This window comes from Hetaerina americana, unplaced genomic scaffold (genome assembly GCF_022747635.1).
Source record: "Hetaerina americana unplaced genomic scaffold, ioHetAmer1.1.p SCAF_16, whole genome shotgun sequence".
Taxonomy (NCBI): domain Eukaryota; kingdom Metazoa; phylum Arthropoda; class Insecta; order Odonata; family Calopterygidae; genus Hetaerina; species Hetaerina americana.
Window position 1 is genome coordinate 7760735 of NW_027286719.1, and position 17340 is coordinate 7778074.

Genomic DNA, 17340 nt, shown 5'->3' on the forward strand with positions numbered 1-17340 from the left:
GCGAGATAACAAGACGAGGAAAATCCCCGTCTTGTCATCTGGTCGACTTTCTGTCTCCCACGAGGGAGTATTGAATTTCGTGTAATTCTGCAAACCAGTTCTTCTTTATGTTAACATAATTAAATTTCGGAGGAATTTTCGTTTCAGCCGTTTGCTTTAAATCATTCGTGGGCAAAAAAAACATTGAAAATGTCATTCAATCAAAGGTTCCCCAGTATTTGTGGTACTTAATTTATCAGACAATTCTCGTATTCAACTGACGCATATATTTAGACTCTTTGCTTAGCCCAAATGATTATTTACTTCCACAAATTACTAGGTGGCCTTTAAATCTAACAAATTATATGAACATAAAAATGTTTATTAATAATTACTTCAAGAAAATGATTGTTATTTCAATGGAAGGTAAACTGTGCATAGCATATGCATGTCACAAGAGAATTTATTCCCTAAAATTGCAAATGCTAAAACAAATATAGGGAGTAATATTAATTAAAAATTAATCCAAAATATTTCACCAATATAAATTAGATTATGATTAGATGTCGGTATCAGGGATTTTGGTTAGAAAAATAAACTGTAAATGGTGAATTGGTAAATTTCGTAAAATTGATTTAAATGGAAAAATGTAACCTAGTTTTAATTATAGACTACAATTATCTGTAGTGGACTGATCACCTTACATTAAATAATTCATCTATTATATAGATTACGCAGAATGAAGATAAAGGGAAGGTTTATATGCGAACAAACACCACGGAGTTTCATTAATTGTACACCAGAAAAAGCATGAATTATCACCATAAATCATATTGATTGAGTGTTCCTATATTTTGTTCTTGATTGAATTATTTTTTATTATAGAAGGGCATTGCAAGCGTGCGGAAGAGCAGCAATGTTTATGCAATTTAGACGTTCGGTTGTTTTCCTGAATCTTAGTATTCTAACCTTTTCGCTTTTCTAGTGTCATCAGTTATATATCCCATTATATAAAAATTTTGCTGTACTCTCAAATATTTATTTCATTTTGGTTCCGTGTACTTCCAGTATATCAGCAGGTACGTTATCTAAATTGTTGTCTCTCTCTAACTCAGCTTATGAAGAGAATACGCAATATTTTTCTTCGCGATTTGCGCCTCACAATATATTCCTATTTTTTCTATGGATTCAAAAGTATTTCCTCAAATAATCCCTGATTCCTCCATTATCATTCTACAAATCTTCCATTCATTGTTTCAGCGACTGCAAGTATACTAATTATTTAGATACAGCGTTCCCCATTTCTATCTTATAACCATCGAGCGCCTCGACATTGCTTACTTAGATAGGGATTTAATATCTGTTGAGGAACATCATGTCACTCAATTTCATATTTTTCTTCGATTTCACCGATATTTCGACCGCAATCTCTTAAAAAATCCGTTCTTCATTTTTATTCAATATTTTTAGTCGTCTGTAACTATTAATTATCCTTTCATTTCTTGATTTGTTGTATAACAGAATATTCTGTTAAGTTATGAGTTGCCCTTTCAGTTGCCATCATTACTATGTGACCTCTATTTACATAAGGACCAAATAACTATAAATTTGATTTTAACCGTGGTTTCACTACGTGGATCATTCAGTAGGTTCTTAGGAAACGTATGAAACCAATTATATTGGGATACTTTTTTCATTTTTCCACATAATCTCCTCTAAGCTCGATACACTTTTTCCAGCGTTCCTCTAACTTTTTTAAATTACCCAGAAAGTAAGACATTGGAACGTCCTCAAAATAGGTGCCTATGTGTACGATCACCTCGTTCGACGTGAATTGTTTTCAGCCGCGCAATTATTTCAAGTTTGGAAATAAAAAAACGTCCTTATAATCATATCTTTTAAATACGGTGGACATTGTAACAATTCCAACTCAAATTCTATAACTTTCGCCATCTTCATTTACCTTTCTGTCCTTTTTTTCGAGTAGCCAATGCTTATCATTTTATCGTGTATCCAAAAAACCGTAGCTGATTGGCCGAAAAAGGAAAAAGAAAATCGGCCACCTTGATGGCCGACTTTCTTTGCCTTTTTCGGACCACCCGAGGAAACCCACTGTTTCGACTTTTTTTGTCTGGAATTTAGTAGTGTCTCCAGGTTCCTTCCACAGTTACGTATCGAATCCGAAACTCGTCAGGATGGCGAACAAAAGGCGCCAAACCAGCCTTCAAATCGACCTCATGATTGCGTTCATTCCCCACCGAAGACAACCCGGCCGAACCTTGCCGAACATATTTTCACACTCCATTTCTTGTGAAAATTTGAAAACACTTTGCGGCGTGATATGTCTATGGTTTTAACTATTTTACGAAATTTAAATTATGGATCATTTAAAATCATACTGTGGAAATTGTCAATCATTTCGGAGGTAGTCACGTCCCCTGGAAGTCCCGAACGACGTTCATCATTTGCTGATGTAAGCTCACATCTTTTACCAAATTGTAAAGAATCGGATGTTAAACAAACTCCATGCAACCCGACTTTGATCTCTTTAGGTGTCAAGCCATATGAATATAAATGTTTATTCATTGCACCAGGCTCGATTATTTTCATTTTAATGAGTAAACAATAGTTTATTGCTTCATATTCCTGTACTAAGACCATCGTATTATCGTGTCCCCTCGAGGACAGCGCGACAAGGGACGTCTCAGAAAAGGATCTTGACTAACGCTGAGGAATCTCCGGACGACGAAGGTGGTCCAATCGGCGAGACAGTACGGCGAAATGAAAAGGACGGGGTCCTCTGAGAGGAATTGTATTTTTACTAAAGTGACTCCGGCAAGAGTGACTCGTCTCTCGGCGGACCCCGGGTCTATCGAAGAGTTTCCGCTTCCACGGTTCTCGGCTTTCCTCCGACGTGTACGCGGACTCCCGACGAAAAGACATCGAACCAGGATATGCGGAGGTTTTATTAGATCGCGGCATCCGGCCGCGCCCCAAAATATTCTAGAACATTCCACAGTGGTTATGACCATGAGCTGTGGTCGCGTGCTAGCCGCTTCTCCCTCGAGACGACGCAATTTCCCAGTTGCTACATCCACATCCGTAGGAGCGGATTCACGCCGGATGCTGGGTGATCACCATCATCGGTGGCAGGCAGGCAGTGGAAAAATCCCAACATGTGAAATGCGCAGCAAAAAAATAGACCTCCTCGCGGAAGAAAAATGAATCGGGTCGGGAAGAATAAGCCGGGACATAACAGTATCTTGATTTGTATGAGGAATAATTGAACGTCCCTCGCATTATTTCATCATTTTTATGTACTTTTACTTCTGTCAGTGCTTCTAAAATGAGCCTTTTTCTCAAGAGTACCTCATACTTTGCTCACAAAATAACAATATTATGTTGCTCCTAGGATTTCAGGAACCCTTTTTTGCTGTCGTTTATGATTCCTATTTGAATTTTTCCAGCATTCTTTTCCAATTTTTAGACCTAACAATGGTATTTAAATCATGGCATGAATGGCATTCAGTTGACATAATCGTAGCCTATGGTCACCCGAATCAACTCCTCAAAATCCTCATATATCTTTTACTTTCCTCTAAGATGCTAATAACTATATTTTCATCATCACCATATCTCTGGGTACGGTTAAGATTGAAACGTAAATCATATGTTTCTTTTATTTTTAAAGTCCATTACCTACGCATGGTTTCGATACTTGCTCCACTTAATTCGTTTAGCAGTAAATTAAGTTGCTCCATCGGGTGGTTTAGGGCTGGACCATATCCAATGGAGTGCCACCGGAAAGGGACCCTACGTCTATTGCCAGCATATTCATCGGGAATCTCGAATGCATGACATTTTCTTCTTCTGAAGCCATATCAAAGAAGTTTTGATGAGTTTCCTCCAGGGGGCAACACATTCTCCTTCATCCGCATCGTCTCCACTGTCCCCACATGAAATCACTTTCCTTAAAATAGATATCCACATCCCACGCTTGTACCATCTGAAAAATCTCCGTGCAAATGAAAATAACTGATAGACAGGTTTTCCTGTAGTCTGACTGATGTCATTCCTCTCGCACCAATCCTTTAATCAATATTCTTTTTCCACCTAGAGCGACAGACGTCGTATTGTGAATCCCGAAGAACAATACGAGAATATCTACATAAACTGTGCCGCTCCGTGACAGCGAGAAACTGTTCATAGAATATTCACAAAATTGCCATTTTCATATCATTTTCTGATTTGAAAGCAAAACATCGACTGACAACATAAAACCGAGGTTCTTCGCAAATATTACAAAAGGCCACCCAACTTCACAGACCTATTTCAAGACGCCTGTACAGGTAACACCTCAGAAATAGTTTACCTAGTATGATACAGCCTTTGTCTTGGAATTTACGATTCGAATGCATAACACAAAGAAATCATCGCACCAATAATTACGTTGTGCTGCCCCTAAATGCCTTCTCTCCCGGCTTACCATGGAAATAAGGGGAATTGTCGATATCGGGTCGTGACGATGAATTACGCGTAATTTGATGCATCAACAAAACAATTCAAATATTTCAATGAATGAAGTTATTTATAAGTACTCAATGATGTTTTATGCATTTACGGTGAGGTATAAATGAGGTAGCATCTACCTACATAGTGGAAAAGTGTGATATAATTAGTTCATTATTATGCTAAAACGCCACAATATCACACCTAGAACTACGCATTATGTGTGTATTTCCGTTTATGTACTCCATCCTGATGGACTTCTAAATATCTCGAATACAAAAAGCAGCATATCAATTCCATGTGTGCATATTTAAAGCGTCCCTAACTTGGATAACCGTCTCAATTCTTCATTATCAAATCTCTTGCCATAACTTAAATGATACCGAAGTAAATATGCTGGCCATTAACGAGTCTGAATTATGTTTTGGGTGTTCATGGTGGAACTGAAAGAACACACCTTTTCATTTAAACTCTCTCTGAATTTTAAGTGCGTAAAAATGGGGACATTGCCATAGTAATTACAACATGTGTCAAAGCAGCTACCGTTTTTAAGGGAGGATTAACAGCCCATTTAACACTTAAATTGTCATTGAATTTAAATAGAAAAGAATCGCCTTCATGTAATATTAATAAAAAAGTAACAAGGCTGCTCTAATGAAACGCTGAAAATTTTAGTTTGAGGAATGCCTACAGTTTTGCACGAAATCGCATTGGAAGCTTTGACTTCAGCATCTAAGATATTACAAATAACGATAGTATAATGGGAGGATTGGTCGTAGAGTTCGCTAGAAATGTTGGTCAAACGCTCATAGTAATAAACAGAGGAAAACAATCTGATCAAATTGATGGGTGTTTTAAATACCAATGAAATTACGTGAAAAAACACAAATTCATTGTAAACATGAGGCCACGTTTTTTTTAATAACATTAATTTCGATTAACATTTTTTATAGTTACTTGACACTGGAAATGGCAACATGCCTACTGATGATCATAAATAAATAACACTTAATGAAAATACCTCCCAATTAAAATCGGTTATTTCAGTCTGGAATTTGTTGAACTTTTCCATTGCGTAAAGAAGAAATTGAAAATTTGTTTATTAAATGAAATTAAAAAAGTTTTACAATTTTTTATTTCCGTCCCAGCCAATTATTTATTGCATATCATTTATGTTAGTGTTTTTCGAGAAATACAAAACGATTTCAAAAATGTAGAATGGCTCTGTGGAAGAGCAATTTCAGTTCCTGCAGATGACTGTCTTAAAAATATGAATTCTATATTATTCGAACGGCTGCTGAGGGAAACTGTAACTTACAGGTCTTTAGATGTTGTGGCCGATGAGTATGATTCCGGGAGTCATCCGACAGAATTCTCAAATTCAGTCGAGATGTAAGATCTCAGTTTGATATTTGAGCTCCGATCATTTTAATGAGAAATTTACAAGTGCCAAATTTGTGTAACAGTTAGCATCATTTATGTAGTGTTTAGGTGTTTTTATGCGAGCCATTTACCGCGTCATCATCTGAATACATACAGACAGATTTGGAGAGAATTTCAACTACTGAAATGTAAAATGACTATCAAAAGATTGGTTTATGTAGCGATTGACAAGGACTATGGTTGTCTAATTACGACCCAATATCACGGATAAAAATTGGTTGGTTAATATCACAAAACATAGGGCGAAAATAGCATATTCATTACGATCGCGGCATGCATGGAGATAGAAAAAGGCTTTCTTCTAACTAAATTCACCTCCAAAATAGCACCGCGTACCAACTAAAGTGCACGTTTTGACTATTTAACTTGGATAATGCTGAGAAATAGGTTAAGTGAGACATCGTGAGTGCTTAGTTCAAAATAATTAGTGGAATATACAATCATCCAGTAAACTATGACATTTTTTGTTCGCCTCAACAGAAATAGTATGCATCCCGCCTCCTCCATCATCCTGGCTATCTATTATTCAATATGACGTGTGTCGCGGGATAATACTGGTATATTTCTATGAGCCTAATTCCCATTCCTTATTCTATATATTCCTCTCTGCGTCTCTGGTAAACGCTCCACATATTGGGAACAAAATTATTCTCTGAAGAATGTTATTCGTGGACCCCCCAGATCTCGACTTGCGCAAATTCTTGGAACCAATCCATTCACAACAGTGCGCCAAGGTCTTAGTGGGAGGTCTTTTAAGGCTTCCCTACGATTACCCACACGGGTTTCAGCCGCCACTGGTCAAAATCAATATTTATTCAGCATAGCCCCCGCCCACTTGGTTGGATTAGCTTTGCGGCAGCATTTTGAACGTTATCCTCTTACGAAAAATATATCAAGAAAGGATGACAATTTGAGGATTTTTTTAATGGCCAATAATTTATACGCATGGTGCAAATGGAGTAAAATCAGAATTTATAATCTATAATTTAAGTGGCATGCTCAGAAAAAACAACCGCAAGTATGTCGGGCTCCCGGATGGATTCTGTGGGAATGACCCGGCCGGACACTCGGATATGGTGAAAGGCATTCAAGTATAAGTGAAAGCCTGGAATATATTGCCTACATTTTAAATATATTTTTACATTTTTTCTCCATTAAAACATCTGTGTATTCGAGGCATTCACCTGAACTCATACAATCATATTTCTTGCCTCATTTCCTAGGACTGTTATATTAATAGAAGTGTAGCTCAACGTAGGTGGAAAAAAGTTAAAATTTCGGGTAATTTAGTCATTGTGACATTTAATTACATTTCATAAACAATAAAAATAAACGTCCACAGTTCTACTTCCTATCTGAAATAAACCATTCATAAGCAATGGAAACGTCCCAATAATTATAAGACATGCCGAAGGCTGAATGTGAAGTCTTTATTGTTAAAAAAAATCATCAAATTCATGACTGTCATTTAAAGTTATGAAGTGCAACTATGGTCCACACAGGTGTCATGGTCACCTACAAATAAATTCGAAAAACGTGAGTTTCACTCACGTATGTAGAGCGAAGGAAGATGTTTAGAGGCAAAAACCGGAGAAGATAAAAAAGATTTGAAAAATAAAATATATTTACGTGGCTGAGATAAGGCTTATATCACAGTTCCAAAGTATGCACCACAAGTGTAAGATTTTCATGAATTATAATCAAATTTAGTTTTTGCATAGAGCCTAATTAGAAGAGGGGAACGGCGAGATGTTTCATTCGATGTAAATTATGAAGGATGTAGTTTACATAATTGATAAGAGTAAACTTGAATTACATTTCAAAGTATAGCTTTCATTGCGTATTTATCCATTAGAAAAATCTTCCATTAATTATTTTTTAGGCGAGCATAGAAATTTTTCAACAATTTTAAGCAATTAAATGTTAAGTAATTCAGTATGCTTACACTTATTTCAATTCTCATTCAATGAAATAAATTAGAATGATGCCAAAATTAATAGACCAAAGCAAAAAAAAGCAAAGGTGCATATGGACGAATATTAACGGCAGGCTTAATATTTTCATCGTTTTCCGGGATTAAACCTAAATTTGAACCAACATATCAGATTATAATGTCATATTAATATAAGGTTTTTGTGCAAACAAATCGATATTGTGACATATATTTCTGGGTTAAATAAGAAGCAAAAAGTGAATCCTAGAGAAATGTATTTGTCAAACTTGTGCGTGAATTTTTTGTCAAGAAGAAACATTGAACATTTTATCTTTTTAACGACGAAATTTGGCTATAAAAAGAAGTTTTCAGCGTCAGAATATTCAGGTAAAAGTTTCCTAAACACCTTTTTCTATGTTTATATAATGAATTTATTTCCTTTGAAATGGATGAATTTTTATTGCTAAAATTCCTTGTTAGCAATATATTCAAGGACCCAATAATTGATGTTCACGCTACCGTCCGTTCACTGGTTTGATAATGCTCTACAGTGCTCCTACTTCTAAAGCCAACGCTTCGCGAAATTTCGAGGAGGATTAGGGCCTGCTATTTATGCCGCTTTGCGTTTACGGCAAGATGGTGAACAAATATTACTCCTATTCGATGAAAATCAGGGGCTTTCGAGGACTCATCCGGAATCGAACCAGACTCCTTACTTTTGGTCTTTATGAGGAATTCATGTTTTCATTACTGTTTCATGAGGAAAAAGGTACTTGAATCTTAATGTTGCCCTAAATACATCCCATTTCTATGAACAACTCTGCAATTAGAAGTTAAATCAATCGAATATTATACCTCAATTGAATAAAAATAAGTTGGAACAATTTTAAGAAATACTTCGAGTATTTTTCATATTTGTAATCGGTTAGAAATTGCGAACCAAAGAATCCTAGGCCTCAGAGCAGCCATTTTTTTCAGTCGACTTGAGGGGAAAGTTAGAAAAAGATAGAACTTGAAACAAACTTTTTTGTCCCAGAGAGTGAGTTTGCGACCGCAAATAAACAGTACGTCGTAGCTGTGAATTAATGCACGTAGACAGCATCAAGATTCGCATGACCTTTAGTTCTTTTTTTAGAATGTTGTTTAATTTTGCAATAATTTTTCTGTAATTATTTATTTTTTCTTTTCTATCCATGTAATCCAGAGGTAGGGGTAAAATGTATGAAAATGTCTCCAAGGCTTACAAATGGCGAATTTGAAATAGTAAGGAGACCTAGCTAGATCAGTGAAAATACTCAAAAAAGGAAATGCCACTGCACAAATGTGAATGATTCCTATTTCACAGCTGAGGTATTTCTCATGATCCATGACAAAATGATGAAGCTGAAAAAACATGATTATTAAGGGTAAGACCATTTAGATGTTGAAGGTTTAGGGGGATACGTGATGCCGTAGCAATACTGAGGTAATTGAAAATAATATAGAATTCAAAGAAGAAGTATTTGTAGATTTTGTCAACCCATTCTACTGGGAACTCTTTAAGATGAATGAGAGAATATAGCTGTAAACTTTAGGTGGAATTATGCGAAACCAATTAAGTCGGAGTATTATGTGCTAAACAATAGTAACAGACAAGGCCATTCACTATTAAGATGGATATTGAAAGCATAGGTCATAATATTACGAAATAATGAAATCATTTAAAGATATTTGGCAGAAATGAAAGCTGCAAGGGAACTAATTAATTCGGATTCCCAAAAGATCATGCTTTTGTTGGCAAGTCGAGTTTACCCAAAATTATTTGTTATTGGTTTTTTCCTCGCGGCTTATTGAATGACCTACGCGCACTACATTAAATAACATTGGTTCCCACGGTAGCAGCAAAATTGAAAATTAATTGAAAAAATAAAATAAAGTGATATCATTATAGAGAATAAAATAAGCAGGTTTTTTAAGTTTTCTGGTCCTTTCCTCAGAAAATGTAATTGAATGTTCGTGTGTTCACTTAAATGCTATAGCAAATAGTCATGGCCTATTTAAACGAGGCTTCAAAATTTCATTCCTGGGAGGACGGGGAATGAAAATATTTGGAGGTTGGCGTGATATTAATACCTGACTCATTCCCAACATCGAAGAACGAATTATTTGCCATGCTTATTGTCTTGAGTTTGCGTGAAGATTCCCTGGATGGATTGGATCCTAGATTAGAGACACTATAACATTTATGGAAGGGAGTGTTATGGTTGGTGGCGTGCTTTAGAATTGGGTTATAACCGGTAGACTGCCGGTGAAATGGTAAACATGGTTTAGAAATGAGTTTCACGTCATATTAAGGGATAGAAGAAAGGAAAATAACGTAATTACTCGGGATAGGAAGACATTTTGTCAAGCTTGAAAGACAAAAGGAAAACAATGGCAAACAGAGGTAAGGGCTTATGGCTTTAGTAATATTAATAGAATGTGCAGCGTAGCCTTGTCCAATGAAACAAAGAGGAGCAGATTGCATTATAATAATTTTTGCTGCTAGTCCTAGCGTCGTAAGTGCAAGTCTTAAGTCACAATTCCGATATTTCAATCATCTGTATATAATATAGGTAATATAGAGATTATTGAAATTCCAGAAATATGTTGAATGAATATGTTGAAGTGGTCCTTAAAAATAAATATTGGATCGCCAGTCTTTTACAATATTCTCACTCATTTTTAATTTACGATGTAAGACCGGAATGGATTTTGCCCTTGATGACGGATTTTTTATCACACACACCAAAATTAAATATCTCCTTTAAGAGGAAAAATATGAGTGAATGTATTTTGAGGAGAACGCCAGAGCATATATACTTTTTAAAAAAATGGTAAAACAAATTTGAAAAACTTGAATGCGAGCCTATGGATTTCAAATAAAAATAGCCAGTATAAGTAAGCATCAAAATTGAGGTGCTTTTATATGAAAATTGGAATTAAAGGGCACGGTAATGAAGACTGAATAATATTGTGTTAAAAATATAAAAAAATACTAAACAAACTCCAACCCACCTCAACTGACTTCTTATAACTGAATAAATCATGTGAGGGCAAATACCCCGGTGCATTTCTACCAGTTCTAAAACAATCGGTATGAACGGCTGAAAACAATTTACCTACGGTCTGTAAGAGTAAAACAAGTTAACTATACCATTTCCGGAGTTAATACCTAAGTCCAAATAAAAAAAGCCCAGTTGCGAATCTCACGAGGCAGGATTAAAGCGTTTCTACCCGTTATTTTTCACTCTACTGCAATGAGATATACATTTGTTACAGGCAAGGGAGCGATAAATATTCTACGCACACGTGTGTCTGCAAAATACGATACACATATTTTACATATCTTTAATTGCAAAATGAAAGAACATCTGGTGAAATCTCAACACTAACTTTTATAAAAATACAAAATGTAAGCAGATAAAGCGAGCTTTTGTTTAGTCAACGTATATGGCATACTTTTCAAATGGCTTAAGCAGTGAGAAAGAGCGACAAAGGCCGTAAGGGAATAAAGTATGTTTCACCAATGTATTTGGGGATAGGAACCGTTAACTGAAAATCTTTTTCGGCCAACTAACCGGGTTAAATTGAAAAAACAGATTTTTATCAGAGTTTTCAAACATCCAACAGAGAAAACTCAACCATTTGTGAAAAGTGACGAAGTTTTCGCTATGTGATGAATATGGATACGAGATCTGTCCAAAAATTATCGCGAATGTTGAATTTCAGCGGTTTAAGTACACTTGATTTTTCATATTTTCCTTGCGTTATTTATGGTACTTATGTCTATCCCTTATGCCAAAATGTTCGGCCATTTTCAATGTTTCGTTAATTTTTGACGACTGTTTTGCTGGGACGTGTTTTGGCTTGTCATCGTTTTTGCCTGTACGTCAAAATGGATCAAAAAATCTGTATCATATTTTGTGTGAAAACAAAATTAAGTGCATGAACACATTCCAAATGTTGACTGGGGCATATGGAGAAGCTACCTTGGACCGAATCGACGTTTATCGGTGGTACACGGCGACCCAAATTTGCTCCAGAGGGTCATAACTGGTGACGGATCATGTGTTTACAGTTATAACTTGGAAACTAAAGCTCAATCATCCCAATGGAAGCTGCAGCACGAGCAAAGACCGAAAAAACCGCGCCAGGTTTGGTCGAATGTGAAAGATTTTCTCACAGTTTTATTCAATTGCAGGAGCATGGTGTATCATGAGCCCTTGCCACAAGGTAGAAAGGTAAATAAGGAATAATACCTGCAAGTTATGCGCAATTTGCGCGAAGCAATCCACCAGAAACGCCCGGATTTTGTGAAAGAAAAAAAAATTGGCTTTTGCACCTTGACAACGCCCCTGCTCACTCATCGTTGCTTGTGCGCCAAATGTTGGCCAAAAACAACACACCAATGATGCCGCGGCCACCGTACTCCCCAAATCTGGCCCCCAGGGACTTTTTCTTGTTCCCGAAACAAAAGAGGCCCACGAAAGGACGACGCTACGCTACGATTGACGAGATGAAGACTGCATCGAAGGAGGAGCTGAACAAGATCAAAGGAAATGATTTGTTGAAATGCTCCGAGGATTGGAAAAAACGTTGGTACAAGTGTGTACTATCTAATGGGGATTACTTTAAAGGAGACAAAATAAATATTCTTGAAATGAATAATTTTTGTAAAAACACAAAAGTTACCTTCTGAGCAGACCTCGCACATGCTACCTGAGAATATTGAAAATAACATGCAAGGACTTAACTAAACGAAATATCAAATGAAAGCCTCCAACATTTAACAAAAGAGCATATACTTAAGCGAATATGCGCGTCTATTCGCCTGTCTACGTACCCATACATTTACATGGTGCTAATAAGAAGTAACCTGCTTCAAAGATACTCTGAAAAAATAAGTCCATCGTACATGACATTCAAACGAGGAAGGGGAGAGAGAGGAAGTTTGGACCACGAACGGCGTGTGCTGTCAGGAAGAGCTCAAGGTAATTCGTAAAACTGAAGAGAGAGGCAAGTAGATTGTACAGCGCAAACAAGAAAACTGCGAAGATGATAGACCCGGTTGATTATGATAGCATCAGACCTACATTTAATGCCATTAGATAAAACCATGAAATCCATTTAAAAATTAGACATTCAATGGCTACCGGGTGTCACTCTTGAGAAACGACTGTTTTTCCATCATCAATTGTGAGCGTAGCAGCACTTCTTTTCCTTGTAAATGTTGTTAAAAATAAAAGAGACATTAACTAATTAATACGTTAGGGGCATTCATAAATGAAATGTATGAATACCTAAGGAAAATGCATTCAAATGCCGCTTTAACAAGCCCCTACATTTCTTTTCCAGGCAGCGAATTCCGAGCAAGCACGTCTACTACTACCGTTCCCCGGAGCACCAAAACCATTATGTGCTTTCCTTTGCATTTGGTTTTGATCGTGAGGAAGACGTTTATCAATTCGCCTTCAGCTATCCTTACTCCTATTCCCGATGTCAAGCCCATCTGGAGCAGTTGGAGAAGAGACAGATGTCCTACTTCAAGAGAGAGCTCATAGGACACTCTGTGGTACGTAACTCCATTCAAACCATTTTTCCATGCTCCCATTCAGAGGACAAAATTGTTTTAAATCTATTATTTTATGTATATTAATTAATATATTTTATTTCTTATTTATTAAATTTTTCTAAAATTTTATGATTTCATAAATATTATTTGATTTTATATAATGTTAAACTATCTTTTTCCTTGGTAATTAAGATTATTTACAAAATATTAATCTTTATTTTAGAAAATAATAACTTGTATTATTATAAGGTTATTTACCGGTTAAGGTAGATTTTTGGATGAATACAACTACCAAATAAATATTTTGTGACTCCTAAAAAACAAAATCAAGCAACCTACTCTACATTAGGTCCCTCTTCATCTCTGAGTGCTTCCTTTCTCCCCCCACCCCGTCCAACATCCCTATTCTCTTTCTGCCCTTTCCTCGTTTGCCTAACGTTCTCCCCTTTATTACAGACTTCAACATTCCACTGCCGATCAATACGCCCTTCATCGATTTTTCCTACCTTCACAGGATTTCTCCCAACAAACCCCTCTCTTTGCCCACCATACCAAGTACTTCCTCATTTGTTTTCTTCTCGGTCCATTTCACCTTCTCCATTCTTCCCCACACCCACTTTTTAAAAGCCTCCAGTCTACGTCCATCCCTCTGCTTCAATGACCATGTTTGGCGCCGTACATAGCCACGATTCATAGAAGAGTTTTGACGAGTCTTTTCTTAATATCCTTACTTAACGTCCCTGTCATCGACTCACTGATCCTTATGAAAGCCTCTTTGCCTTGCGCAATTTTTCTCCTTTCGTCCCTACAACTTTGACCGTGTTGGGTCAAGTTGGTTAGTTTTTGCCCTCCTATTTTAAATTTTAGAATAGCCTTTTTCTTTCTATTCAAGAAGTTCTCTCGGGTTTCCCACCGGGTCAGGTTGCAGTACACCGACGTTTCGAAGGCTGACTCTGCCATCGTCTTCAGGGTGAAGTGAACACTTCACCCTGAAGACGATGGCAGAGTCAGCCTTCGAAACGTCGGTGTACTGCAACCTGACCCGGTGGGAAACCCGAGAGAACTTCTTGAATACCATACGCCGGGAAAACCTGAGATCCTTCATTTTTCTTTCTAGAAAATCGCATAGCCTTTGTTTTATTAATATTAATTTTCATCCCATACCTGTCGGGCTGAATTTCCAATTCACTCAGCAATGCTTGCAACCCCTTGGCTGACTGACAAACCAAAGCTTGGTCATCAGCAAACCTAACTGATTTTACGGATTCCCCGCCCACTTTCATTCCTACCTCCAGTTCTTCCCATGCCTCTTTAATCATTTCCTCTGCATACAGGTTGAACAGCAACGGTGATAATGGGCAACCCTGCCTTACACCTCTTCCTAACACTGCCCATCCGGACTCCCCGTTCCCCACTCGCACCTGAGCAGTCTGAGACATGTACAGACATGTAGTTTTTCCCAATTCTCTCTATGGAATGCTCTTTCGAAATCTACGAAACAGGTAAATACATCCTGATTGTGTTTTATATTCCTCTCGATTAATAATCTCATTACTGCAATGGCACCACGCGTACCTATCCCCTTCCCAAAAGCAACCTGATCATCCCCTAAGTAATCATTTGTTCTACTCTCAATAACGTTTTCTTACCAATTGAATTGAACATTTTTGATCTATTGCCTTAGTTTTGCAGAAAGATAATCTTCATGACGGTTTCATTAGGGTCCCCCTACGGTGGAAAGATTTCTTTTATAATTCTTCGAGAATGGCATCACATTAATTAGGAGTAAATCAAACACTAATTTAGGGAGAAAAGTTGGAAAGTACTACGGCAATATCCGGATTGTCAATCATTTTGCGCGAAAGTAAAATGTCCAGCTCTCGAATCACTCCGGTGAAAATCATTCATGATGGGCTATTATGTGGCTGGAGTACTTTGTTCAGGATCAGTAAAAACAGATGTTTTTTCTTGGGAAGACTTTCAAGTTCAGAAGTGTTTAAAGAGTTCCCTCGTTGCTCCTGTATTTTAAGTGCATTTTCTAAACAAAAATTTTCATTTCATCTCAAATTCCACTCGAGTGAGCACCGATTTTATTTTCAATGAAAATTAATATAAAATGTATGAGGTCATGAAAGGAGGGTGGATATGAATGCAATTCTCATTGGACTGGGGCCCTTTAACATCGTAAGTATATTTTTAACAAACAGTGTTTTTGACCATTTTCGACATTAAAGAGTATTTGATACAAATGGAAATTAAACACGAAGATGCGTAGGATGTAGTCATAAATATATTTTAATTGATGTTTATGAGACTTTTTATTTTAAATCCATCCCTAATTATTCAGGATATCCTTTTCGAATTTTTGAAAATAATATCAAATACACCTATCATTATTACTTCTTCCACTGCCTGATTCGGTGAAGACATGCAAAATATTTTGTTAGCCATTAATAATTATGCACATGCAAATGTATTTTTCTAGTTCTGCCGAGTAGAATCATTACAAAAATTTAATAAATGAATGAGTGTATAAATGAATATGTATATATGCACAACCCATAATTTATATGTATGTATATAAACATATATATTTGACTACCAGTGACCCCTTAATTATTACTATATTACACTTACAAATACCCTTCCTGCACTTAAACTGATATTTGGCGCATTTATATTTTCTCTGTCATTTGATCACGAATAAAACCGTTTGTTGCTTTGCTGTTGCTTGCTGCTTTTACTTTGCTGCTTACCTAACAAATTGATCTGACCGAATTCCTCCCTCGCAGTTGCTAATAGTTAATGCATTGAAAATCTTCCTTTTTTGTTTTCCTTAATACTTGAATAGTTCTACAGAGATGAATCCCTCATTAGTTTATCTATCTCGCAGTCATATACTTATATTTCTGATCACAAACTATCCGATCGGCATCATTTTCTCTTGCTATGTTTCCATGCTCATTATTCAGCTTATTACATTTATCATATAATTTCAGCCATCTATGCATTCATATCTTCTAGTCAGAGTCTATTCTTCTCCTATTAATAATTTATGCGTATCACCCAAAAAATTGAAAGCCGACGCTCGTAGCCATCATCTTGACAGTGCCATCACCTCTCTTAATGGCGCGATCATATCGCTCTCTCTCTCTCTCTATAAACGCTCAATACCTTCCAAATGACCTTTCCCCCGTATTTCCTTTAGCATATTCTTATATTGCCCCTGTGTTTTGTTTACCTCATTGTGTTTATTCTTTTTAATCTGTGTTCACGTAAATTTCTTTCTCTCATTCATCTTCGTGATGGCATGCCCTGAAATTTATGGCTGCACAACATTTTCTCTCTCTGCCGTTCTTCTAGTTTTGTACTCATTTTATTTATTCCTTGGAGTCATGTTTTTCTTGTCCTACTCCACACGTTCCCTTATTATGGTCATTATTTAACAAATGTGTCCTGATACTCTTTTTTTCCACCCTAGTTACGTATTATACTTTCATTCTAATTATACACCATTCCATTTCTCCGCTCTAACGCAGAACAAACATACAAGAATTTGACCCCATAATTATATGACTTTATTTACGTGTGATCTAAAACTTCTTCTTCTCTCTGGAATGTTTTTGAAGTTATCGCCGCATTCCGAAAGCTATGTCTAAAGATAATGCACTTTAACTGATGTCACTCTAATATCCCGGCTTTTTCCATGCTTGCTTCCCCGTGCTGTGTTACTTTGACCAAATTTTAGTCATAATTACCAAAAATATTTGAGAGAAGCTAAATTGTACTCTTGGCGTTATATTCTTTTCTCCTAAACTACGCTCTCCGACCTCTCCCCTCCCTCACCACCGCACTCCAGGTATGTTCGCCTCCATTTCGTCCA

At 36.6% G+C, this 17340-nt stretch overlaps 1 protein-coding gene across 1 annotated transcript in view; it reads left to right on the plus strand.

Annotated features, from left to right (window-relative positions):
* Positions 1-17340, plus strand: part of LOC139687065 (cytosolic carboxypeptidase 6) — a 1035710-nt gene that overhangs the window by 673861 nt on the left and 344509 nt on the right. Inside the window, exon 5 of the mRNA XM_071584170.1 lies at positions 13241-13457. Coding sequence (XP_071440271.1) covers positions 13241-13457 — 217 coding nt within the window. The remainder of the gene's footprint in view (positions 1-13240; positions 13458-17340) is intronic.